General features: G+C 36.4%; 1 protein-coding gene across 3 annotated transcripts in view; it reads right to left on the reverse strand.

Moving 5' to 3' along the window:
• Positions 1 to 26,314, reverse strand: part of Aldh1a2 (aldehyde dehydrogenase 1 family member A2) — an 87,058-nt gene that overhangs the window by 41,938 nt on the left and 18,806 nt on the right. For 2 of the 3 annotated variants that reach the window (XM_074066058.1, XM_074066060.1), the window contains exons 2-4: positions 5,920 to 6,024; positions 5,626 to 5,766; positions 3,688 to 3,817 (exon numbers count right to left, since the gene is read on the reverse strand). In XM_074066058.1, the coding sequence (XP_073922159.1) occupies positions 3,688 to 3,817; positions 5,626 to 5,766; positions 5,920 to 6,024 (376 nt within the window). Of the gene's footprint in view, positions 1 to 3,687; positions 3,818 to 5,625; positions 5,767 to 5,919; positions 6,025 to 22,322; positions 22,437 to 26,314 lie in introns of those variants that run through there. The other variant, XM_074066059.1, reaches the window with a different exon arrangement.

Below are 26,314 nucleotides of genomic sequence, written 5' to 3' on the forward strand. Positions count from 1 at the left end.
CATACCATAAAATCAATATAATTAACACTCATTGCAGAGAACAATTTAAGGTAATACAAGTCCATTAGCTTCCATTTCTCCCTCAGTAAACTGAAAACAAGCTTTGATTCTTCCTCTTCTTCTACAAGGAGGTTGTATATAGGAGTTGAGAATTCTGATAAAGGTTAAAAATAATCAAAATGGGAAAATAATACTTCTCCTCAGTGCTGCTATGAGAGCAGACATAGTAAATGAACACATAGAAAATGTTCCATAAATCAGGGTAATGATTAGTATTTATCATCACAACTGGTAGTTGTCATTGTACAAGGGTCAAAGCATGGGATTTATGGTCAGAGAGAATGGCTCCATTGGGTACTATGGTAAGAAATAATGGCTAGTGTTGAAAAGGGAATAACATCAAGACCCTTGTGAATCCAACTGATACTGTATAATTCTACAACAGCACCTACCATTGGCCTTAGGAGGGACAGAATGGAAAGCAGTGGAAGAACCTCCTAGTTCAGAGGAGGAAACCCATCTCTGGTGAATGCCTCAAAAATCATCATTCTTTCTCGTCTTCCTAAAGACTTCTAATGGGAGCCTGCCCTCCAAGGGGACAAAGTAGAAACTTATTCTACCCAAGTGAGCACCCATCTGTAGTCAAACTGCTCTCTCTCAATGCATTTTGATCAATGCAACTCACCTTTTAAAGTAATTTGGTGTCTCCCCACTGCCTATGGAGTAAAAGGCTCACTTAGGCCCAGAGGCCTTCTCTTCCACACCTGACTATACCCTCAAAACCAGCAGCACAGTATGCACGCTCCATGCTCTTTACCTGTTACTGCCGCCTGTGATGCCCTAGCTCCATCTTCACTTACTTGCCCTCTCTTACTTCTCTTACTTGTTTCCAGAAAGCCTTACTACTAGATGAGATGTCCCCATGACGTCGCATTGAATTTCATGTTGCATATCATAGGCCACACAGAATTTCAATTGCTTGTCTACTTGTTTGTTTTTCTTACTACTGTAAGCATCTTATTCACCTTTGTATCCCAGGGCCTAGCATAGGACCTGAAATATAGCAGGTGCTCAAAAAAATCTGCTGAATGAATGAATGTATGAACAAATGAGTGAATGAATGAGAGGTTAAAGCTGATACTAATCGAGGAGGTGAAGGAAGCACTCTTCCCGTTACATGGCACATGACATGGGAAGGAGTGGAAGAGATAATAACACAATTCTTCTCACTCTCTCTGGTTCTTATCCTTTAGCATCAGAGATGTTAAACTAGATAAACCCACAGAGTAAGATTCCATATACTAAAGCAAAGTAGTCTTAGATTTTAAAATTTAAAAATTTCAGGTTATTTTTTATGGATGACCAGACAGAATTATACACTTTTCATCCTCCATACTCACTAAGAAAGCCTCTTTCACCCATATAATATAGGCAGGAAGACCCACAAACTTAAATGTTCCAGAATAGTCGAGATTCATAAATGCTACCTTGAGAGAACTAGGCTCGAGATATAGTTGGTCTTCATTAACTGTGGATTCTGTATTTGAGAACTTGCCTACTTAGTAAAATTTATTTGCAATCCAAATCTCAGTAACTGTAGCACTTTCAGTCATTTGCAAGCATATACATGCAAAATAGGAAAAAATAAATGGGTGGCTGAAGGCACACATTAAACAAGGTGACCTGACCCTCTGAATTCCTACTTCAGGTTTCACACTGTAAAACAGTATCTTTTTGTAATCTATTTAATGCCACGGATATGCTGCTCACAATTTTGCTGACCTGTCTCATAAGCATAGTACTGACATGCTGTCTAATGTTCCTAAGTGAAAGAAGGTAGTGACATGCTTCAAGGAGAAAATATTTGTGCTAGACCACCTTTGTTCAGGCATGAGTTTTAGTGCTGTTGGCTGGCTGGCCATGAATTCAATATTTATAAATCAACAATATATATTAAACAAAGGGTCTTTCAACAGAGACACACATAAAACAAGGTAGGATTCTGAGTGGATAACAAAAATATTCTGACTAGAAGCTTGTAGGAACCTAACACTGTATTTCCTCTAGAAGCAATATTTCAGTATTCGCTAATTTGGTGTCCATGGCAACTTTGTAGAATGTTAACTTCCATGAATAACGAGAATCAAATATATAATAATCTGAAAATCTGCAGAGGGGGGATAAAGCCCTTATCAGGGTAAGCAGCCTCTTCACCCCCTACCCTGCTGAACTGGTTTCTATAAGAAGGTTTACAGTGGATTAGGCAGAAAGAGACTTGGGTTTGAATTTACCCACATGCCCTTGTTTAAGACACTAAGCCCCTAGTATCTCATTTTCTTACCTATAAAATGGGCATACTATCTCTTTAAATCCAGCCTGCCTCTCAGGATCACACACAGAATTACCAGCCCCTGTACGTGAACGAGCAGTTTACACTCTCAAATGCTGGGGAACTACAAGCACATTATGGATTTATGTTGTAATTCTAAACAAAACAATCAGGATGTTTTGCAGAGAAATGCTAGTACACAATAAAGATGCCATGGAAAGGCTAACGGCCATCCTATAGTCAGACATCACTGTGGGAAAAAGCTGAGTATGCAAAGACAAAATCAGACACATGCTAAATTATGGTCTTACAAATAACAAACACAAATGAGCTGTACAAATCTGAGAATAAATATGGAAATAATTATGGCCTCCCTTAGGTGACCTTTCCCCAGGACCCTACTAGCGTACTCCAGGTACTCAATAAGCAAGTGGCTTCTCGTGTCTCTTTAGTCTGTCCCTTTCATGTAATATTTCTTCTACCCAGAAACTAAAATGAATCCTCCTGTGAAGTGATTAAGAATGGAAGCTCTTATGTCAAAATTTTAGCTCTAACATGTATTACATTTATGAATTAGGAAAACTATTTAACTTCTTCAGTCCTCAGTTTCTTCCTCCATAAACCGAGGGTGTAATAATAGAGCACTGCTTTCACAGCACTCTTGGGGTGGCTGTGAAAGCAGCCAACTCCTTCAGTCTCAGATACTCTCCCCTTGCCTTTGAGGGCCTCAGTTCTGGCACAACTTAGCATCTAACTGGAATTCTCTGGTAGAGACCCTTCACTGTTTTGCGGTTGTCGGTTTTATCTTCTGACCTGGTTGTTAAAAATATATAAAGAAAAAAGTCAGGATTATGGTCTTTACAGATTATGCAAGTAATTCATAGTTGGTATAGGAAATATAAAAATAGAAAATACTAAAAAGAAGTAAAAATTTATCCAGAATCTCAACACTCAAAGACAACAACCATTAACATTTTGGAGTATTTCCGTCCAAAAAGGAAGATGTTATGTTTCAGGAGGATAAGGACTAAAGTCTTAATGTTCTTGGAATTTTCCCTGACTTCTCCCTTGCCCAACACTCTTCCATGCCCCCAGCACCTAACCTAGCACTTATCAGCTAACACATGTATACTTATTCCTGATTTAAGTTGCTTGTCACTACCCTTTTATGTAGACTATCTATATAAAGAAATGGGGGCATCGTCTGGGTTAGTGACAATTTGGCTCTATTCTCTGTTCGAGCTGCTAAAAGTGTCTTAAACCTGCATCGTTATGTGGCTGCTGTTTGTGTTCAATGGTGAAAGTGTGTTTCTGGTGGAATCTCACTTTCCCTTTTGATATACTCAGGTCATACATACCTACAGGAATGGTCATTCCATGAATTTTATCAGCCCAACCTGCATAATACCGAAGGGTTTTGATGACGCCCTGCAAATCCACATAAAAAGCTTGCAGGAATGGCTTGCCACCATTTAGGGATTCCATCGTCTGTAGGAAAAGAAATGGAGAGGAATTAAGTCCCTAGAACTTTCCAGGGATGCACTAAATAGTTTCTGGAGCAAAAGAAAAGAGGAAGAGAGACAAAGCAAATGAATGTGAATGATAATTTTCAACTCTGATATCCCAAAGAGATTTCTATATTGTGAGTTTCATTTAGTTTCTAGTGAAAATCACAATGCGTCTATATGTGCATGTTCTTGTGACTTTGTACTTTCACTGTCTAAATACACAAACACAACCCTTCTTTAACTGATAATAAAGAAATGTTCTGCTTGTCAAACCACCTTCTGTTATATTAATAACCAGAGATGAATAGGGAGTTTTTGGAATCTACCTTAGTAATCTGAATCCATAAAGAGAAATGGGGACATGGGCTTTTTAATGCAATTGATGAGAATATAAAATGTTCTCCACGGCTGCCAAGACCCCTGCTGAGAAGAGGAATATTCACAGTGCACAGCAACTTTATTTATTACCACCAAATAAACAAGATCTCCTCTAGGGAAACCCAGACTTTAACAACTTAGAGGCTGGGTTTTTTTTTTTTTTCTTTGTAAACATTTATGTTAACAACCATTATCTATTAAGAGTAAAGTATCTGGTCCATTTAATAAAAGATAACAATATTAAACAGCTTTACATTATAAACATTATTTTAATGACATGCTCCTAAATTGATTAACTCCAGAATGAAAACAATAACAAATGAACACAATGAAATCAGAGTATTTTGACTTGAGATCTGTTAAAGGTATTATAAGATTAACAAGTGAAATAAACAAAAGTTTATGCTTGCAACTTCAGTTTTTCTCTATAGGGACATTTTATTAACACAGATTGTTAATAAAATTAACAGTATTACACAATGCTTTACTGACAAAGCTAAAATTGAAACATTTTCCATTCAATGAGATATAAATACTGTTATTTACAGTGTGATTTATCTACTTACTATATGTATAAGATGAAACTCATTTTAAAATGTTACTTAATGTTGTGCACTAACTCATCTTTATAAGAGGAAATCAAATTATTTCCCAGTGCTTTATGTGATCATAAGATGGTCATTACATTATCCATGTAGCTAATATAGAGTTAGGTTTTACACAGCATAGAGTAAAGTCAAGTCAATAACCAAGTCATTGGAGAAGATGTTCACAAATCTACATGGTTTCACTCTCCAAAAAGTCTACACTCTCTTAAGAATTAGCTTTTATTTTATAAACAAACAGCATCAGCAACAATGACAAATCCCTCTAGGACAGAAGCTTCTGTGAGAATAATGACTGTTCTAGTGAAAACAAGTTTCCGTCTCTCTAGGACAAACACAGCAGAATGTGTGAGTTCTCATCTCTTTGCTTCTAAAGTCAAGGTAACCAGGGTTACCTCTGGGCAGGTAAAAACTAGTGCTATTTGACTGTCAAATGAGTCACTTGGTATTGCTCTTCTGCAAACAGCCTGGTGACTCTCCTGTTGCTTGATGGATTCTACTTTGTCAGTCAAATAAGTGGGAGGAGCTGTGAGAAGGGCAGAGCCTCATAGTCATGCAGTGCTATGTATTTTCTTTAAATGCAGCGCTATGGCTTTTTCTTTAAAATGAGACGGGATACTCAGCTGATCTTCCACTTCCCTATCTGATGCCCAAATCCAAGCATCTCTCATTTCCCATGTGGATTGTGCATTCCTGTGCCCCAGGTCTGCTTCCCAGCACGCTTTCAGAAACACTGGAGAACCCAAATTCCAGTGGAATGGTAAAACTTCTGCAGTAAAACTTGCTGTTTTCTGAGGTTACTTACCGCAAGAAGTGCCCTGTCTCGTTCCACCAAATCTGCGAGCTTGTCCAAAAGACGGCCTCTTTCTGAAGCATCCATCCTTCTCCACACTGAGCCAAGAGAGAAGGCCAGGCGGGCTGCCTGCACTGCTTTGTCTATATCTGCCTGTTAAGAGAGAAGACACAATCAAAAGGAGAGATGCAATCCAAAGAAAGGAAGTACCATCTGCTCTTGTGGAAAAAGCGATACTTGAACATCACCGTTCTGCTGTTTGACAGTGGTTATTTCAAAGGGAATATTTTTCTTAGAAAGACGTACCTTGTCTGCTTCTTGAACTTCACACACCTGCTCTCCTGTGGCCGGATTATAGACAGGGAACACTCTCCCACTTTCTGAGTTCTGCCACTCGTTGTTAATAAAGATCTAAGGGAGGAGACAACAGAATAGTATCTGTGACATGGCTGATCAGAAGCCAGTCAATGTTCAATCAGAACAGAAACACTTGGTAATACTACTAATTCTGTCCACTTGTTAGTGTTAATAAAATAGAGAATTTAAACAGCCTCATCCCCAAGTCATAAATTTCCTCCATGGTATTTTTGCTTCCATGGCATCCAAAGACTAAATATAGTGCTCTCACTATTAGTGAACACGCCAACCAGTGAGAGTAGTAGTATCAGGTTTAAAGAAGAGGTCTTACCAGTGTTCCTTCTTCTTTTATTCACTATACAACTAAACTAAACTTCTTAATGTTTGAAATAATGTCAAGGTCTGCTGGGCCAAGTTTCTTTGTGAAGCATTTCTAACTATTTGCAAGGATCAATATTTCATGACTTTTACTATTTCTTAGAGGTCTTCCAAAGAAGTATGATACTCATTTTTCCTACTATCACTTCCATCCATTAGTCATTTTTAAGATATAAAATACATTAAAGTATTTAAATGATCTTACATTTCCCAGATAGTGAAATATTTTGCTATCATCCTAGGAATTATTTTGTCATCACTCATCAATTATTTCCAACTGTGTTTAAAAGACTAAAATAATAAGGAAGCAACAAAACTACAGAATTGTTTAGAAACGAATAAAGTCACATTGTTATATCATCCTTCAGTTTTTGAATTATTCAGTCTAATATAATACATAATCTTTCAAGAAGGTGGAAAACAAGTTCAGAGGCATCATCTTTGTCATACTCTTTTTAGTTTTCACCCCACACAGTTAAGGATTCACAATTACTAATTTTTTTGCCTATTAAAACATAGACATTTCCCAATTATTAGATGAGTAAAAAGATGAAGGAAAAGAAACAAACACTTAAGAAATTTTGGTGAGGATGAAATTGACTAAGCAAAATCTTGTTCTATGAGCCTTTAGGATAAATTTTCTCAAATTTTAATCAAAGAATCAGGCTGGGGATGTTGCTAGTGGTAGAGCCTTGCCTAGCATACACAAGGCCCAGGGTTTGATCACCAACACTGAAAAATAAAAGTTTGCCAAGAATCAATAGTATATTCATAAAGATGAAAAGGAAACAGGATAATCTAACCCATTAGTTGTTCAACAGGAAGGATTTCATCATTTTTCAACAAGGACCTGGACCATCATTTTTTAGTAGAAGAGCATGTGATAATTCTTTTATCCTTTATGATATTTGTGGGTAAAAATTTACTTTCTATGACTCCTGTGTGTGTGTGATTTTAAGGACAGACTGAATAAATAAAGATGTTCATTAGGTTGATCAATCTAGTTAATATTTATAAAACTAAAAATGAAAGTATTTTTGTGATTATGAAACAAAAAGGTGGCCATACTCTTTCTGCAGAATTATGAGCTTTCAAACTTTTCAATTGTGAGAATATGCATGCAAGAAGAACCATAAATACTGGTAGTGAACCAGCTAGAGATGTGCTTACAATCTGGAATGTATTTATGACAAAAGTGATGCCCCAGGTTCATGCATGACAGCTGATGAGCACTTGGGTTGCATTCAACAGCATCATCCCTTTCAGTTACATAGACCTCCAAAACAAGAAGGATAAGGAATAAAAAAATTGTTTTGCTACATTTAAATTCTTGTTTTGTTATTTTCCCCATCTCTTTATTCTCGCCTATGTAAGAGAAAAATAATAAGAAAAAAAACCTAAAAGTTTAAAACTTTTTTAAAAACTTAAAAAGAATTCATTGGAACCAGATGGTAAATATTCTTCCCTCATATACAATTCTATTTGTGCATTTTTCTTTGGCCAGGTCTTCTTGGAGAAATGGTTTATTTCAGGGCTGTAGCAGGGATAATATGAGTAGACCTGGAACATTACAGTGCCAGAAATCAACAAATGATCAAACATTGGAGGGGATACAATAAAAGGACACTGGAACCAATATTAAGAGGCTTCCAATGGATAATTCTGGGATCATTTAAACAATACAATAAATAATTCTTTATCCATAGAATGACAAAGGTATCTGAGAGTCAACAGTAGTATAATTTTTAAATAAATAAATAAGTAGGAGGTAAGCAAAAGCTCTTCCCAGTAAGATTCCAAGTAGGAGATGTGGAGGAATAACACCATTTGTCAAACCCCACTGTTACAGGTAAATGGGTGTTAAAATTAGTGGGCAGAGCTTTAATGAAAAACTGGATGTTCATGCAGTCTGAAAGCATTTCTCCTCAAGATTCTTGTTAATTTCAAATGCTCACCATCTCTAGCAATAAAGGAAATGCAAATTAAAACCATGCTAAGATTCCAACTCACCCCTGTTAGAATAGCCATCATCAGCAACACCACCACCAACAGGTGTTGGCGAGGATGCGGGGAAAAAGGAACCCTCTTACACTGTTGGTGGGAATGTAAACTAGTACAACCACTCTGGAAAAAAATTTGGAGGCTACTTAAAAAGCTAGACATCAATCTACCATTTGATCCAGCAATACCACTCTTGGGGATATACCCAAAAAACTGTGACACAGGTTACTCCAGAGGCACCTGCACACCCATGTTTATTGCAGCACTATTCACAATAGCCAAGTTATGGGAACAGCTAAGATGCCCCACCACTGACGAATGGATTAAGAAAATGTGGTATCTATACACAATGGAATTTTATGCAGCCATGAAGTACGAAATGTTATCATTCGCTGATAAATGGATGGAATTGGAGAACATTCTGAGTGAGGTTAGCCTGGCCCAAAAGACCAAAAATCGTATGTTCTCCCTCATATGTGGACATTAGATCAAGGGCAAACACAACAAGGGGATTGGACTATGAGCACATGATAGAAGCGAGAGCACACAAGGGAGGGGTGAGGATAGGTAAGAAACCTAAAAAATGAGCTAGCATTTGTTGCCCTTATCGCAGAGAAACTAAAGCAGATACCTTAAAAGCAACTGAGGCCAATAGGAAAAGGGGACCAGGAACTAGAGAAAAGGTGAGATCAAAAAGAATTAACCTAGAAGGTAACACCCACGCACAGGAAATCAATGTGAGTCAATGCCCTGTATAGCTATCCTTATCTCAACCTGCAATAACCCTTGTTTCTTCCTATTATTGCTTATACTCTCTCTACAACAAAATTAGAGATAAGGGCAAAATAGCTTCTGCTGGGTATTGAGGGGGGAGAGAGGGAGGGGGCGGAGTGGGTGGTAAGGGAGGGGGTGGGGGCAGGGGGGAGAAATGACCCAAGCCTTGTATGCACATATGAATAATAAAAGGAAAAAAAAAGATCCTTGTTAATTTCAAAGGGGAAAAACAGTAACTTCACATTGGAAAAACTTAGCAGATACCCTCTTAATCAAGTGATCAAAGTTGACATGGCCAGCAATGGGACAAATTGACATCATGTGCTCCTGATATGATGTGATGAGAAAGACGTAAGATCACTCTGTGCTGTTCTTACCCAAAATATTTAACCTGGGTTTGATCATGTGGAAACATCAGGCAAAACCAAATTAAAACACATCCTACAAAGTTATCTGTCCGTATTTCTCCAAAGTAGCAAGGTCATGAAAAACAAAAACTTTAAAAAATTGTTCCAAATTGAAGGTCACTAATGAGACATAAAAGTTAAATGTATCACGTAACTATGGATTGACTCCTGGACCAGAAAAATGTATTATTGGGTTTATTGGTAAAGTGCAATTAAGGTCTTTAGGTTATATCCGATCTTCTATCAATGTATTACTGGGATTACTGGTAAAGTTTAATTAAGGTCTTTAGGTCCGATATCGTATCAATGTCAGTTTCCTGATTTTTACTATATTTAGTTATGTAAGAACATTTGGAAAGTCAGATGTGGTGATTCATGCTACTCAAGAGGTGGAGACATAGGATCATGAGTTCAAGATCAGCTGGACAAAGTTTAAAGAGACCCATCTCAAAAACAAAAAATAAAAACCCAAAGGGTTGAATGTATGGCTCAAATGGTACAGGACACAAGTGTGAGGCCCTGGTTTCAATCTGCAATACCATACCACAAGAAACAAAATCTGGGTGAGGATTATATGGGAATCATTTGTATATTTTTTGCTTATTTTGTGAATCTAAATTTTTTCAGAATGAAAAATTTTAAAAAGAGTTCAAAAATTAGTGTTATTTTTGGTGCCTATTTTTCATACTGTAAATGCCCAAAACAAGTTTGCTAAATGAAAGAATAAGTACCCTTTCCTTTTCACAAAAGTTGTTTTAAATATGAATTTGTGGGAAATGAAATAAACAATTCAAGGTCCACCTTAAAATATTGCCCAATGCTGCCCAAAATTATTCATTTTAAAATGGACCTACCATTTCAACTCCAAGAAATGAGAAACTAGAATAAAAATCTGCTTTGCAGCTTGCTGAATTTCAGAGTAGGTATGAAGAAAAATGTGGCCTTTTCTATTGTAGAGCTCTTTGAATGTAAAAAAGCCATCTGACCCTATATCTGACTAGGGCTTAGTTTCTTCTTTGTAAAATATACAAGTATTCACTTATGCCATTATATAATTATGTGGAGCTGTAACTGAAGCAAAAGAAACAGACGGCTCATGGAAAAAGTACCTGTCTACTCCAGGCTTCTAAGAGGATAGGACCAATTAGCCTATAAACCTAACTTTATTTCCATGGTTGTGAAAAACTGTCCTTTGACATTTTATGGGTTGTTGTTGGTATTAAAAGACATAATGGATGTGGTAGGCATGTAGTTACTGCTAACTGCAATGGAATGTCTGCTGAGAGAGAACATGCATCACTGTCTAACATCTCTCCTGATAAGATTAGAAATACAATACCTCTTGCACCAAGATAAAAAAATCTGAAACACACTGAAGAATAAAGACTGTATTTGGACAATGTATTTTTCTTATGCTTTGTATTAACAGATACTAAAGGAACTGCGTACCATAAATGTAAGTTAGGATCCACCATGTTACATACTCCATGAGCACACCACTGAAACACTAGACTATTAGCAGTGTCACTGAAGCTACTTGCGTGTTTCTCCCTATCCTATCTTCCAGCCTGACCTCCCTGACACTAGAGGTAAACACTAGCCTGGAGTTTTCATGTCTCCATTCTTAAGATTTTTTTTTACTTGCCCTAATTACTAATTACTGGTTGCAGATTTCTACATGTATCTATTATACCAATCTTGTGAAATGTATTGTTCAGCCACCTTCATCTTTAACATTATTTATCTGTCCTGTGATAACTAAGAAAGCAATGTTGAAATTTCCCACCTTGGTGGGAGATTTGTCTGTATACCCCTTAGCTCCATCATTTTTATTCTTATAAGTATGAAGTTATTTTGCAACTACTGGATCTTTCTGATACGCCATTTATCAATAAGAAGTGACCCTATTTATTGGTAATAAAGCTTTTTGAAATAAAGCCTACTTTGTTTAGTCACTCTAATTCTAAAAATTTTAAATCTGGAATGCTTTTACAATGCTGACATGATGCTTAACACATTTCAGATCAGGAGGCATTTCATATTTCAGTTTTTGGGATTAGAAATACTCAATTGGTAAAAGTCCATACAGATAATCCAAAATCTGAAAAACTGTGAAATCTGAAACACTTTTGGTCCAAAGCATTTCAAATTTCAACCTGTATTAGCCTAGCTACCTAAGATTTTCTTGATCTTTGTGTATCTCTTTCCATCCTTTTGTTCTCAACTGTGCCTTTACTACTTTGATAGATCTCTGTAAATGATGCTAGAATTTATTTTATTCAATATGAAAATCTCTGTACTTTTACTAGAAAGTTTAATGCATTTTTATTTGTTGTGCTTTTATTTTGTGTTATATTTTATGTTATGTTTGGACATGATGCTTTCTTTTTGTCATGATTTAGTTTACTATTTTCTCCTTTCTTTCCACTTTAAAAAATTAGTTGATTAGGTATATTGTTATTGCTGTTCATTTTATAACTTAGTTATACCTGTTTATTGGTTTGGTAGTTGTATTTCTATGCTTCAATTAGTTTTCTATGATATTTTATCATACATACTTAACAACTTAAAGTCTTAACTTTCTTACCAAATAATGTAGTGGCCTAGAACACTAAATCTAGTCACTCCTCTCCTGAAATCCATTATAAAATTTTTGTTTTATACAGAAAATGATTTCTTACTTTTAAGTAGGTTTTTAAATTTCATCACAACCTATCCAACAATGTCTTCCTTATTTATCTTAATAATTGCACACTGTGTATAAAAATTCTAAAATATTTCTAATCTTTATCATTACTTCTTTGAGTTGAGAACTCCAATTGTTACATCTTTTTAGTTCATCCTTAATCGATGTCTTTTTGCCACTTTATTTTCTTCTCCTTTCTCTCTGTGATGTAGTTAGCAATTTGTTCTGTTGACCAATTCTTACTTTACTTAGATCTAATCTGCTAATTTCAATGTTTATATATTTTTATTTCTAAAACTTTTGCCTTGTTCCTAGTCAAATCTGCCTGGTCATTTTGTATTGTTTTGGCTTTTATAATTAATACACTTTAAAATAAACAATGCGAGTGTGAAACAGATAGACTGGTAGGTATGGGAGCCAGCAGTGGGTAAAAGGAGAGGATAAAGGGAGGTGAAAGTGATCAAAGTACTGCATAGGTATGTATGAAAGCAGAAAAATGAAGCAAGTTAAATTATTTAAGGGGGGGAGGGGGACTAAGAGAGCAATGGAAGGGGTAAATTTAATCAAAGTACATTATACACATGTATACAAATATCACAATGACGGGCTGGGATGTAGCTCGGTGGTACAGTGCTTGCCTAGCATGCGCGAGGCCCTGGGTTCGATCCCAGCCCCAAAAAAGAAAAAAAGACAAATATCACAATGAAATTCCCTTTACATAACTAATGTATAGTAATAAAAAGAGAGAACATTAAATTAAGTAAATACACTTTAATTTTTAGAAAAGCTTTTAATTTACAGAAAAATGAGCAAATACTACAGAGTTCCCACAAACCTCCTAATCTCCCCTCATCAGTTTCCTCTATCATTAATATCTTGCATTAGTGTGCACACTTGTTACAACTGAGGGGCTTTTATTGATATATTATTAATTAATGTCCATAGTTTGCAGTCAGCTTTGCTGTATATGGGTTATATAGAGTTACATGGGCATTGAAAAAAGCATAATGCCATGAACTCTTCATTGTCTCCTAATAGAGTTGTTTCACTGCCCTAAAAGTCCCATCCTACCTATCTCTACACCTTCCCCCTAAACTCCTAACAAACACGGATTATTTTATTGCCTCCAAAGCTTTGCTTTTTCCAGGATGTCCTTTAGTTGCAATCACATGGTAGACTGCCTCTGTAGACTGGCTTCTTTCACTTGGCCATATGCGTTTAAGTTTCCTCCAAGCTTTTCTGGGGTGTGTTAGCTCATTTTTGATACTGAATAATATTCTATTATACAGATGCACCACAGTTTGTCTAGTTCACTTTTTGAATGACATCTTAATCTTAGTTGCTTATAACTTTGAGCAAATAGCAATAAAGCTGATATTAACACTGATGTACAGGATTTTGTATGAACACAAGTTTTGAGCAAATTTGGGTAAATGCTTCAGAGATGGATTATTTGATCACAAAGACAGCCTATTCTTAGTTCTGTAAGAAACTAGCAAACTGCTTTCCAAAGTGACTGCATTGCTTGACATTCACACCAGCAATATATGAGAGCTCCTTCTGTGCCACATCTTAATTAGCACTAGGTGTTGCCAGCCTTTTGGGATTTTAGCCGTTCTAATGGGCATGTAGTGCTATCTCATTGCTGTCCTAGTTCACAATTCTCTAATGACATGTGACGTCGGACATCTTCATATGCTTATTTGTTGTCTGGTGAGATATCTACAGTTTTGCTCATTGTTTAATTGGATTGTTTTCTTATTGTTGAATTTTAAAAGCCCTTAGTGTATTTCAAATAAAAGTCCTTCATCAGGTTTATGTGTTTTGCAAATATTTTCTCTCAGTTTGTGTCTAAAAATACATTGCCAAACATAAAATCATCCATATTTTCCCTATGTTATCCTCTAGAAGTTTTATAGTTTTATATTTATATTTATATCAATGATCCATTTTGAATTAATTTTTGTGAACAGTAGATGTGGATGTCTAATTGTCTTAGCACCATTTGTTCAAAATTATTGCCTCTGCAATAAAGTAACCCTTGCTTCCTCTCAAAGACCAGTTGGCTATATTCATATGGACCTATTTCTGGGCTCTCTACTCTACTCCATTAATCTATATTTTTGCCAATACCACACTGTCTCGATTACTGTACCTTCCTGGTAAGTCTTGAATTTGGGTAATGTCAATCCTCCAACTGGTTATTCTCCAGAATAGTACATATGTTAACTATTCCAGGTCTTTTGTCTTTCCATGTAAAGTTCAGAATCAGTTTGTTGAGATAAAAAATAACTTATCAAGATTTTTGTGATTGCATTGAATCTATAGAACAAGTTGGGAAGAACTGATATCTCAATCTTGGGTCTTCCTATCCTTGAACCATTTCTCCATTTATTTAGATCTTCTTTGATTTATTTAGTTTAAATTTTGTGTTTTCCTCAGAAAGATATTGCACGTTTTGTTAGATTAGTACCTAAGCCCATCCCTCTCTGTCTCTCTCTCCCTCCTTATTCCTCCCCCACCCCCCAGTGTTGTGTTTTTAATTTCAAATTCCAATTGCTCATTTCTGGTATCTAGGCAAGTATATGACACTGTGTGTTATTTTTTATCTTGTAACCTTGCTATAATATCTTACTAATCTTAGGAGTTGCTTCGGTTTGCTTTTTTGTTAATCCCTAGGAATTTTCTACATAACCAATCATGTACTCTACAAAGACAATTTTACTTTCTTCCTTCCTAGTCTATAAACCTTTTATTTCCTTTATTTGACTTATTGTGTTAACGAGGATTCAATTACGATGTTAAATAGGAATGGCAAAAGGGAACATCTTGCTTTATTCCAATGTTAGAATGAAAGCAACCTAGCTTCTCAAAATTCAGTAGGATGCCAGCTCTAGGTTTTATGTAGCTATCCTATACCAGGTTGAAGAAATTCTCCTTCATTCCTTGTTTTTGAGAGGTTTTGTTTTGTTTTTATCAGAGGTTTTCAATTTTGTCAAATGCTTTTTGTGCATGTTAGACATGATGACATGGGATGTTTTTGTCAGTTCATTGATGAGATAGATTGTATCAACTGAATTTTGAATGTCAAATCTATCTTGTATACCTGGAATAAATCCTACCTGGTTATGGGGTATAATTCTTTTTCGATTTTATTTTTGAATCAGCATACGTCACTAATACTGCAAGGGGGCTTCACAGTGATGACTTCATGCGTGCCTACAGTGTTCCTTGAGCAAGCTGACCCCTCTGTTACATTCTTTTTATATATTACTAGATTGAATTGCTAATATTTTTTGAAGATTTTTACACCTATGCCCATGAGAGATAAATTGGTTTGTAGTTTTCCATTCTTATAATGTCTATCTGATTTGGGTATTAGGATGATGGTGGCCTCATAAAATGAATTATTTTCCTTTGCTTATGTTTTCTGGAAAGAACTGTAGAGAATTTGCATGTTTTGAAGAAGTCACCAACTCAAATCACCTGGATTTAGTGCTCTTTTAGAAGGCTATTAATTATTGATTCAATTTATTGAATAGATATAGGCCTGTTCAGATTATTTATTTCCCTTGTTTGGGTTTTGGTACAATGTGTCTTTAAAGTAATTTGCCCATTTCACCTAAATTATCAAATCTGTAAGCAGTTATTCATAATATTCCTTTATTATTCCTTTACTGTCCACTGTAGTAGGAGTGATGGCTCTTTTTGCACTCCTGATCTTAGCAATGGGTATTTTCTCTCTGTTTTAGTTAGGCAGCTTACATGTTCAGCATTTCATTAATGTTTTTCAAAGAACCAGTCTATGATTTTGCTGATTTTCTTTACTGTTTTTGTTTTCAATTTAATTGATTTCTGCTATAATTTTTATTACTTTTTTCTGTTTACTCTAGGTTTATATTGTTCTTCATTTTCTAGTTTCCTATAACAGAAGCTGAGACCATTTCTTCTCTTCTAATATATGCATCCAATGCTATGAAGTTCTCTCTAAACATAGCTGCATCTCATGAATTTTGATAAGTTTTATTTCCATGTTGTTTAAAATATTTTCAATTTGTCTTGAGACTTACTCTTTGGCGTGAGTTATTTAGAAGTGTGTTGTTTAATAAATACTGTTTTCCAGCTATCCTTCAGTTATAGCTTAATTTCACTGTGGTCTAAAAGTACATTTTATATGACTTCTACTGTTTTAAATTTGTTAAGGTATGTTTTATAACCCAGAGTGTGGTCTCTCTTGGAAAATGTTCTATGTGAGGTTGAGAAGAATGTATATTCTGCTAATGTTGTATGGAGATTTATTTTTCCTATTCCTAGAACTGGTGTGGACACTTGCCTCTAGAGAAAACCCAGGTTTCATATTTTCCTTCATTTCCTATCCATTTTCAGATTATTGCTCTTTTAATTAGTTGATACATTGAAAGTAATATATTTAGGGATATTTGCTCTCACTAATTCTATTTAATATTGTAATATTTGATAGTATAACATAATAAAGCAGAAGAAATAAAGAACATTGTCTTTATTTCAGATGATATGTAGAAATTCCTAAAAAATCAACAAAGAATTAATGGAAGCATAAATTCAGCAGTCTCAGAATATAAGATCAATATATAATTAATATACTATCAAGAAATCACTGGAAAATGAAATTTAAATACATGTTTATAACACACACACATATATATACATACATGCATACACACATACAGATATATATCCATATATACATATATTCATCTAAGATTTAGTTGTATTGTGACATAGAATCTTTTGGATTATGTAGTTTAATTTATTGCCAAAATAAGAATCCTGTGCAGCAACATTTGTCTGCAACTATAACCTTTTAAAATATAAAGATAATATTAGCCCACAGAAAAGTATAAAGAAGGCTTATGGCTCTTGGTTGTAATGCAACCACTTCTTAAGATTAAGGGACCTGAAAACTGCCTCCTACATCCTCCTCTGTGAAACAGCTTGATAGAACATAAATAGCATAAATTGGAACTAAGAGAAAAGAGCATGAATTTGATTTTACAGAAAATAAAAACGTGAAATATTTATTAAAGGGCTATTCTGAGCAGGGAAATTGTTTGTAGGTACTACTAAAAATCCACAGAAGACGTGAACTCTGTTGTCCTGGAACTTATAATAATGTTTCAAAGACAAGATTACTTTCAGGAAAGCTAAGTGATGTAAGACAATGTGATTTAGAGTCAAGATGGATGGTGGAGATAAGCATTGCAGGAGTTTGCTTCAGAGAAGGGAGGGTTTGGTGTAGTGTGGCTGACATGTTAAAAGAAAACTTCAGGGAAACAAGAAATAATGAGAGAGTGTGACCTGGGGTGGGGAGCAGGGAAGACAGAAGAAAGAAATTCTATCCCTAATAAAACGATTCCACTGGCCAGATCAGCCCCTCTTCCTTGACTGTAGATCCTCTCTGAAGAGCATCTGATACCCTGGCTTAAGAAGTGTGACAGAGAAGAAAGAAATGTAGGTTTAGCTTCTCTCCTTCCCTTTTACAAGTCCTCTAACCCTATAAAAAGCTCAAAAGACTGAGCTGTCCCTGGCTTCTCAATACCAATCTCTACCACAACATTGTCCTCAGAATAACTTAGGTGCAGTCAGGGAAGCAATGCCTAGAAATCCACAAGATATGACGGTAAATAAATCAGAAACTCATAAAGGTAGTAAAATAGTTACAGAAAGTAGGAAGACAATAGAAAAGAGAAAAAATTAAATCTGTTGTAAGCTAATCACACATTTAAGAGGAACAGTGGTAAAAAGGAATGAAAACACTGCAGAAGAAAAAGAGACTTAAAAGATAAGGAAAATGAATATTGAAAAGTTTCAACAAAAGTATTTTTAATTATAGTTCTGTTAAAATAGAAGAGACTAAAAAATAAGCCTTATAGATTACATACTGAGTAGTAATGAAGGAACCCAAGGATGTGGGAAGCTGAGGGGGCAGAGTGGAGTGAGCATGCAAGGCACACAGAAACTCACCTCCCATGAAGTTCAAATTTTAGGCATTGGATATTTTGAGCTATTCAATGCTAAATAACCAGCTTTTCTCTCTTTTTTTTTTTTTTCACCATGAAAATACTGATCCAAAAAGCATTAAAGGAAGACCAGTCAGAAAACACAGACAGCCTGATGGATATACTTGTGTCATCAGAATCCTTCATTTGCATACATGTACCATGTACTTGGTTTGGGTCAATTTCTGCATTTTGTTAGTAACCTATACAATGGAGAAGGAATTATGGTGTTGGGTAACTGTGGCATTGCTTGGGTAGCACCATCCTGGAAACTCATAAGTATGTGTACTTGAGCCAAAAGGTTCTGAGAAGCCATGGAAAGAAGAAATACAGAGTCAGTTCCTGGAGCTCAGCAGTCTTTGGATCCACCTTCACAACATTCAAAAGGTCTGTAGATCATTGAACTCAGGAAGATAAACTTTCGTTTTTATATTGTATGCCCCAATCTCTTTATCTCCCTCAATGTCAATGTCTTTCTTATGATATTGTCCATGTTTACTTACATCTATTAACCTCAGTTTTTTCCCCCATAAGGCCCCTCCTCTCTTTTTTCTGTCTTTCTGCTCTTTGAAATCTAAACACAGCTGAACTCATGAGGATATGTCTCTTACGAAATGGACTTCTATGGTCTTTTTTTATTAACACCCTCCTTCCCTCTCTCCTCTTTATCTCCTTTTACAATATTTGCTAAGTGTCTACTGTCTTCTAGACAATGTGCTGTAGGCGCTCCTTAGATTTCTTTATTTTCTTTCTTCTCTATATTATGTCTTTCAGTCTAAACATATCTGCCCATCTCCAGTGTATGATCCCCCAATAAAAGAGGGTAAAGGAGAAACAAAGGCATTACTTCCATTTACAGAATCGAAACATACTTCAATAACTTTTAAGAGAAAATAAATGACTCCTGTGACAGATTCACTTGTAGGAAACAGACTAGGCTAACACAAACCTAATTATGTATAATCAGGGTCCTTAGCTATTCTACTGTCCCATAATTCTGTAGTAGTGACATCTGTTTCAGGAAAAAATATAAGAAAGAGTCAACTGGTCTGCACAGTCTTAACAGAGGCATGTTGAATCACAGCATCTGGTACTCTGTTGAAGCAACATGGCATTCGAGTCAAGTACACACCAATGTCAGTTGTGACATATTTCCAAATTGGAAGAAACTAAACTTGCCATCAAGTTTGGGAGAAAGGCAATGGGAATTGCTACTGGTAATGGTTAATGTTCATTTCTTCCTGTTCCACTTTCTATAAACAAGGTAATGCCTATACAAGCTCATTACTGTAAACTGAGCACATTTAAATTGGCAGTAAAACCAGAGTATTTACTCTAGTGCACATATAAAGTGCCTCATCCAATGTTTTGGAAATGTTTCAAGTTTTGAAACCAAGCAGCTGGCAGCTTTACAAGCCAAACCTTACACTTAAATCACTCACTCTGGAAAGTATTTTGGTGCCCCGTGTCAGGTAGTACCATTCAGCAGACATTCGTTCCTCCACTCCTTGAATTCTTTTGCAATAAATTTGCATTCGCAGGGCTCTTATAACTCTTCCAGCCCCACAGACTCTGATGGCTGTTGAGTAAATGTATATATCCTGTGCATTTAATCTGACTTTCATTATGGTCACTTCATAAAACCGCCACAGGCTGGACAAGCGATGACACATAGCAAGAACCTGGAATCCCTGCGAAGTCTCAGATTAGGTTTTTTTCTCCTTCTTTATTAATAGTGACCATTTTGTGGCCTAGCTCTAAATCAACAAAGGTATTTGACAGCAAATGTTCCTATCTATGGATTATATATAACCCGTCCTAAACACCAGATGAAAAAGGGATAACCCCAGGAAAGGAAGGGCTTGCTTCCATGTAAATCATGCTACAAATTGGACAACACCCAGAGAGTTCATTGTTCACCCTCAATTGTGAAGGCCATTCCCATTTACTATTCCCCTGGAATCGATGTTAATTAAGGCCGACTGAGACCATAAATCAGCCTGGGAGTTTTACAATGTAATTCAGCATTAAGCATATGTATTTAAATAAAAAGTAACTGATTAACTAGCATTTTCCAGAAGTTGCTGAGGCCATTTCTTTATAATAGAGACATGTCACTTTTCATTTTTGCTAAGACAGAAAATGAAAGAAATACTGCCTTCTAAAAAATATGAGTTAAGTGATTCACAACACTGTTTAGTAGGATGAAGAGAGTTGCTGAAAGAAAGGAAAAGGAAAGAAAAGGGGAAGAGATACAAAAAAAGGGGGAAGCAGTTGACATCTAGGTGCTATCTCCCTTAAATTCCTTAATTAGTCCCTTTATTCACAATCATTTATTATGCCCCTACTGTGTGTTAAGCACTGTGCTAGACACTGGGAGATAAATAAGAATCAGCTCCATCCTTGAAATAAGTGTTAGGGAGACCAACACAGCAACAGTTCTAGTAATAGGATATGTAACAACATTCAAAATACCTACTATGCATTGAATGCCTACTGTGCATCTATGCAAATGCTCCCAAAACAATACATGTTAGATTCTAATTTTATATAAATACCAGGGAGAAAATTTGTATGCCTCAGAGATATCCAGTCAAAGCAACCACTCTGCCCAACAGAAGCCAACAAAATGTTCCTCTGGAGAAAGGACATAGGCTTCATCAAAGGAAGACCCCATAGGTGAAGAGGTATAAACACGCTGATCACGCTCACAGAGTACAGCCACAAAGACTCCACTTCACCCTGCACAGTAAAACAACTGGAGGACAGAAAATGTGGGAATAGACTTTGTTTTAACTCAAGCACATGATAACAAATATTCAGGAAATAATTGAGATACAGCTAAGATTATTAGGTGCCCATCATGTACAGAGCATTCTGTTTCATTTAATCTATGATGTGGGTATTGTTTTCCTTTCCAGAGGAATAAACCAAGGTTTACGTTACAGGTCCAAGCTCACACCACAAAATACTTAACAGAGCAAAAACTTGAGCCTAGGTCTCCTAATGCTAACTAAGTACAAAGCTCTTTCCATTCCTTTCAACATTACTAGTTCCCCTATACTTCTTAGTTAAGATGGAACCTTAAAGATCTATGCTCTGTTGGACCAAGCAGAAGAAAAATATAATCAGGACATTTATTGGAAAGTCAAAATTGAAAACTAAATCCATCCTGAGAATAATAAAAGTTAACATTTGAGAGCTTATGGTATCCAGACATGCTTTTAGAAGCTTTATGCATATTGACTCACTTAATCCTCACAACTGCTGTATGATCCCTGTTTGAGAGATGAGGAGGGTGGGGCTGAGATTTAAAGGGACTTTCCCAAAGGAAGGCAGTGAACTGAACAGTATGGCTCCTTCACACTAGATATTGGTACTTGGAAAAATGTATTGCCCTCTTTAACTTCCTTCATGTTGCTAGCGTAATCTCCAAGTAGCCATCTGAACTGTTCCAAAACAAATTAATTAACAAAATGTGTTTCTTCCTATACAGTCTGGTCCTAACCAATCTCTCCTGTCCTACCTCTGAACATGCCTCACCAGTATCTAAGCTAGAATAATGTCTATAGAGCAGCACCGTTTCTGTAAATAAGAACATATAAAACAAAGAATACCATATTTTGCTTCAAGATTAGGTCCAACCAGGTATGGTGGCACATACCTATAATCCTAGCTACTTGGGAGGCGGAGGTAGGAGGATCACCATTAGAGACCTGGGCAAAAGCATGAGACCCTATCTGCAAAACAACCTAAAGCAAAAGGACTGGGCATGTGGGTCAAGTGGTAAAATGCCTGCCTAGCAGGCACAAGGCCCTGAGTCCAATCCTTAGTAAAGACAAAAAAAGTCCATATCTAAATACAGATGGGAATGGGTGCCTGGAGGAAGAGCCAGAGTGATCTCACATAGACTGACAGTTTTTAGTGTGGCATAAAATAAGGAGCGTGATAATTTTTAATCATTTTTAATTGTGGAGCTAACTAAGTTCCTCCCTGTCTCTACTTTACTCAAGTGCTACAACAAAACACTGTAAAACAGGTGACTTACAAACAACAGAAATTTCTTACTGCTCTGGAAGCGAGGAAGTCCAAGATGAAGGCACTTGCAGATCCAGTCCATGGTAAAGGTCCAAGTTCTGCCTTCTCCCTCTGTGCTCCCATAGCAGAAGGAATGGACTAGCTCTCTTAGGCCTCTTTTATATAACGACACTAATCCTACTCATGAGGGTTCTGTGTCTCTAATCACCTCCTACATTTTTCATGTTTAATACCATCACCTTGGTATTAGGATTTCAACATATGAATCTAGGGGACATGTAATCATTCAGACAATAGCATTCCCAACCTCTCCCTGCAAATTCTGTTCTAAAACTGCACCAATTTCTAAATAGAACATGACCTTTCATGAGTCAGGACATTTGAACATGTTGCTCCCTCCCTTCTTTTTTGTTAAAACATTAAAATATTAGCCATCGTTCAAAATTCAGCTCAAATCTAAAGTCCCTCAGACAGAGCTAACTGCTGGCTGTGACATCTACCTATCATACTGTCCTGTAACACTTTACCTACATCCCCTGCTGCACTGTTTGCCCTTAAGAACAAACACTGTCAATCTGTCATCTTTATTTTTGTAGTTCCAGTGCCTAAAAAAGGAACCATGGAACAGCAGTTGCTCAATAAGTGTTTGCTACATGTTGGTATTACATAAGAAGTAGTGCTTTCTTCCATTGAAAAGAAAAACAAGGTATGTTTCAAATTCCAGGAATCAGGATTCTTGGAATTTGGAACTATTTTCATCTCATACCTCGGAGAAGCTGTTGCCCAACCTACATTGAACAACTGCTCACTTGTACTGTATATTTCCTACTTTTTCTTGTCTGGACAAAGTTTTTATCCAGAACATGGTTTTAGATGGACATATTGACCACCAAGAGTTCATTTCCTGAATGAAATGCAACCACCAGTATACTAGTAAAGCCCTTGGGAACACAGGTAGTTCACCAGGCACTTTTTCTCTGGGGCACTAGACCATACACTAAAGTTCTCTTGAGTGATCTGCAACCTGGAAGCACAAATTAAGAATTATATTCACCACATCTGACCAATTAATTGTGTAGTGTGGCCATTCTGCAATTTGTTAGTTAAGGTGATTATGCCTTATGAGTTTATTTATAAGGTGGTATCACTTTTAAAGTATATTTTCTTCTATGGTATGGTAAGGAGGTGGTGAAGAAAGAGGAAGAGGAATGAAAGTACTTGTGCTCTAGTCCTAGCAGTATGCTCAATATCTGACAAGCCTCAGCTCTCCCCGCATTCCGTCTCTTTCTCCATGAGAGTACCAGACTTGGTAACCAAAGGAAGAGTAATCTATGGCATGTGTGATACAAATCTTTCCTGCCCTTGATAGACATTGATAATGGATCATGACATTTCCAGCTGAACTTCTGAATAATTTTTAACATGGCATTTTAGAATTCTACTATCAATTGAATAGAAGATGTCACTGATTATTAAGTCTATTGCCATTCTTAATGGCCTCTGAGTTCTGAAACTCTGTATGTCTGAGATCCTAGATTAAAGAACATATGTGGCCACCAGTGGGCGCTCAGTAAGAAGATTTCTCAGAAGATTCGTGACAATGTAGGATAGTAGATAATGTACTTCTGGTCTAAGTGCCTATTAAAATTTCATAGACATTTAAATAACCATAGCTCTGTGACCAATGAACAGTTCACTTTCTTCATTCACAACTGATTGCCTCCTTTCCCAATTATGCCTAGAGGAGTTTTTTTTGTTTTGTTTTAACTTGCCATAAATGTACTAGAAAAACATCATGTGGAAAAGCAAACTTCAGGCAGAAGAGTCCTAAAACAAACATATAAAAATCTATGCAAGGTCATTACCACTAACAACTGGGACCCTCTTTCCCAAAAAAATGGGTTTTAGTTTCCTGTTGTGTAACTATTGAATACACCAAGATCATACTTTAACAGTCAAGTCTTATTAAAGCACTCTTTTAATATGCACAAAAGAATATCTTCTTCTTGGTTTGAATAAAATAGAGGATGTTTTGGTTAGGAAGAGACAGATTTCACAGAGCTTGAAGGTATATTGCATATTCACCTATGCAATATACACTATAAACTTGTCAAAAGAAGTCCCACGACTTGCCCAAGGCCACACCAATTAGTGGAAGCACAGAACCTCCATGCCTTGATTCTCACCCCAATGCTTTTCCTAAATTTAATTTTTGCTGATGTTTACTTGGAAAGCACACTTGACAGGTGACTGTGAAGGTGAGCAATCCTCATTGCATCTTTCACAAGGTTTCTTAGAAATTATTCAGCTAAAGGAATTTTGCTTGAGTCCCTTCATGTTTCAGCACAATCAACACAGGGAAGTAGAATAATTTTCATTTCCTTTCTTGAAGGCAAAATGTGTTAGGGAAATAGTATTGATTTATATTTCTAATGTGACACTACTTAGCAAATGTCTTGGGACATTTTCTGCAGTGTCTCAAAGTGCAGAAGCAAGAATTTCTGCCAGAGAGCATGTAGCAGCCAAACTATTATGTTCCCCAAATAGTAGATTATTTTTTCTGGGCTTCCTAAAGATTAGCTTTGTGCTCTTGTAACCACAAGGCTGTATTTGAGCATTTTGGAAGGAGGACTTCAAAACTAATCCTGTCCTAATGACCTCCCTTAGAAGGGGTGGTTTGGGACAAGAAAGGCAAAAGGGAATGGCCAATCTCAACTGTTTCAGAAACCCATGAAAATTTCATTGCTTTAAAGTGAATGCTTTTTCATCTGTTCCCTTCTCCATAGAATCTGGGTATCCAAGACTGAATAAAGAGGGCATCAAATGCCCAAGTCTTTATAAAATCATCACAGCTGTTTGGCCATAGTTTCCTCTTCTCAGCTAAAGGTATTAAAATAAAAATTCATAATGGCACTTTATTAGAGACATTCCATGTAAGCATTTTTAAAAATCTGTAAGTATAATTTCCTTCTGTAAATATTTCACAGCAGCCTAGATTCTCAGCACTCACAGGAAATGTCATATACAGTATTTTCCTATTTCAGAAAGTCTACCTTCCCAGTAGAATGCTTTTTGCAACTCTACCAAGGACAATGCTCCAACACAACAAAGACTTTCTGCCAATCAGAAGTGCCCTTTCCCAAATTATAACAAAATACATGTAGCATAGTCTCCAAGGGAGATGCTCACATATGTGAAGGCAGAATATGATGTGCCATTGGGTTAAAACAGAAAGGATCATAAGGTGTGTTTTTTGAAAGCCAATTCATGATGACTGAGCTGTCTACAATTTTCTTTTTCTTTTTTTTTTATTATTGTTGTACTGGAGGTACAGACAATTGTGACATTTGCAAATGTTCTTATAATATATCATAGTTGAATTCACTCCCTCCATCACTCTCCTTTAGCCCTCCTCCCCCCATCCTGGAAATAGTTTCAACAGGTCTCATTTTGCCATTTACATACATATCCACCCTCCTACACCCTTTCCTTACATCCTCCTCCCTCCCATCATTGCAGGATCATCAAGATAACAAGCAAGTCTGTGCTCCCTCTCTCCCCAAGACAAGGATAGAGTTGCTTAACAGATCCAAGCTTGGTGGTTAAATGCTTTGAGGGAGGGTTGTGTCTATATATGTAAAACAAAGTAAGGAAATAGGAAATTCACTAAGGACTGAAGGGATGAGCCTCGAAGGTATCTCTTCATCTTCCTTATGGAACACACTAGAACACAGGTGCTAAAGTTGAAAGACCACCATTTAAACATCAGTCTGCCTTTTACCATTGTGTAAATAAATCCTGAGCAAGCTACTTAAAACTTTCTGAGCTTTCTTTCCTCCTGCATTTAAAAACAAAACAAAAAGTCAAAAAAAGACCTGTTTACCTTACAGGGCAGTACTATTAATGAGATAGAATGTCCATGTGCCCAAGGCTTAAAATGGGAATCTCTCCTCTCCCTAAGTTCCCTAAAGAAAGGTCTCCTTGCTTCATTTGGTTTCTCCTATATTCTAACATAGCAAGCA

Source organism: Castor canadensis, chromosome 2 (genome assembly GCF_047511655.1).
Source record: "Castor canadensis chromosome 2, mCasCan1.hap1v2, whole genome shotgun sequence".
Taxonomy (NCBI): Eukaryota; Metazoa; Chordata; class Mammalia; order Rodentia; family Castoridae; genus Castor; species Castor canadensis.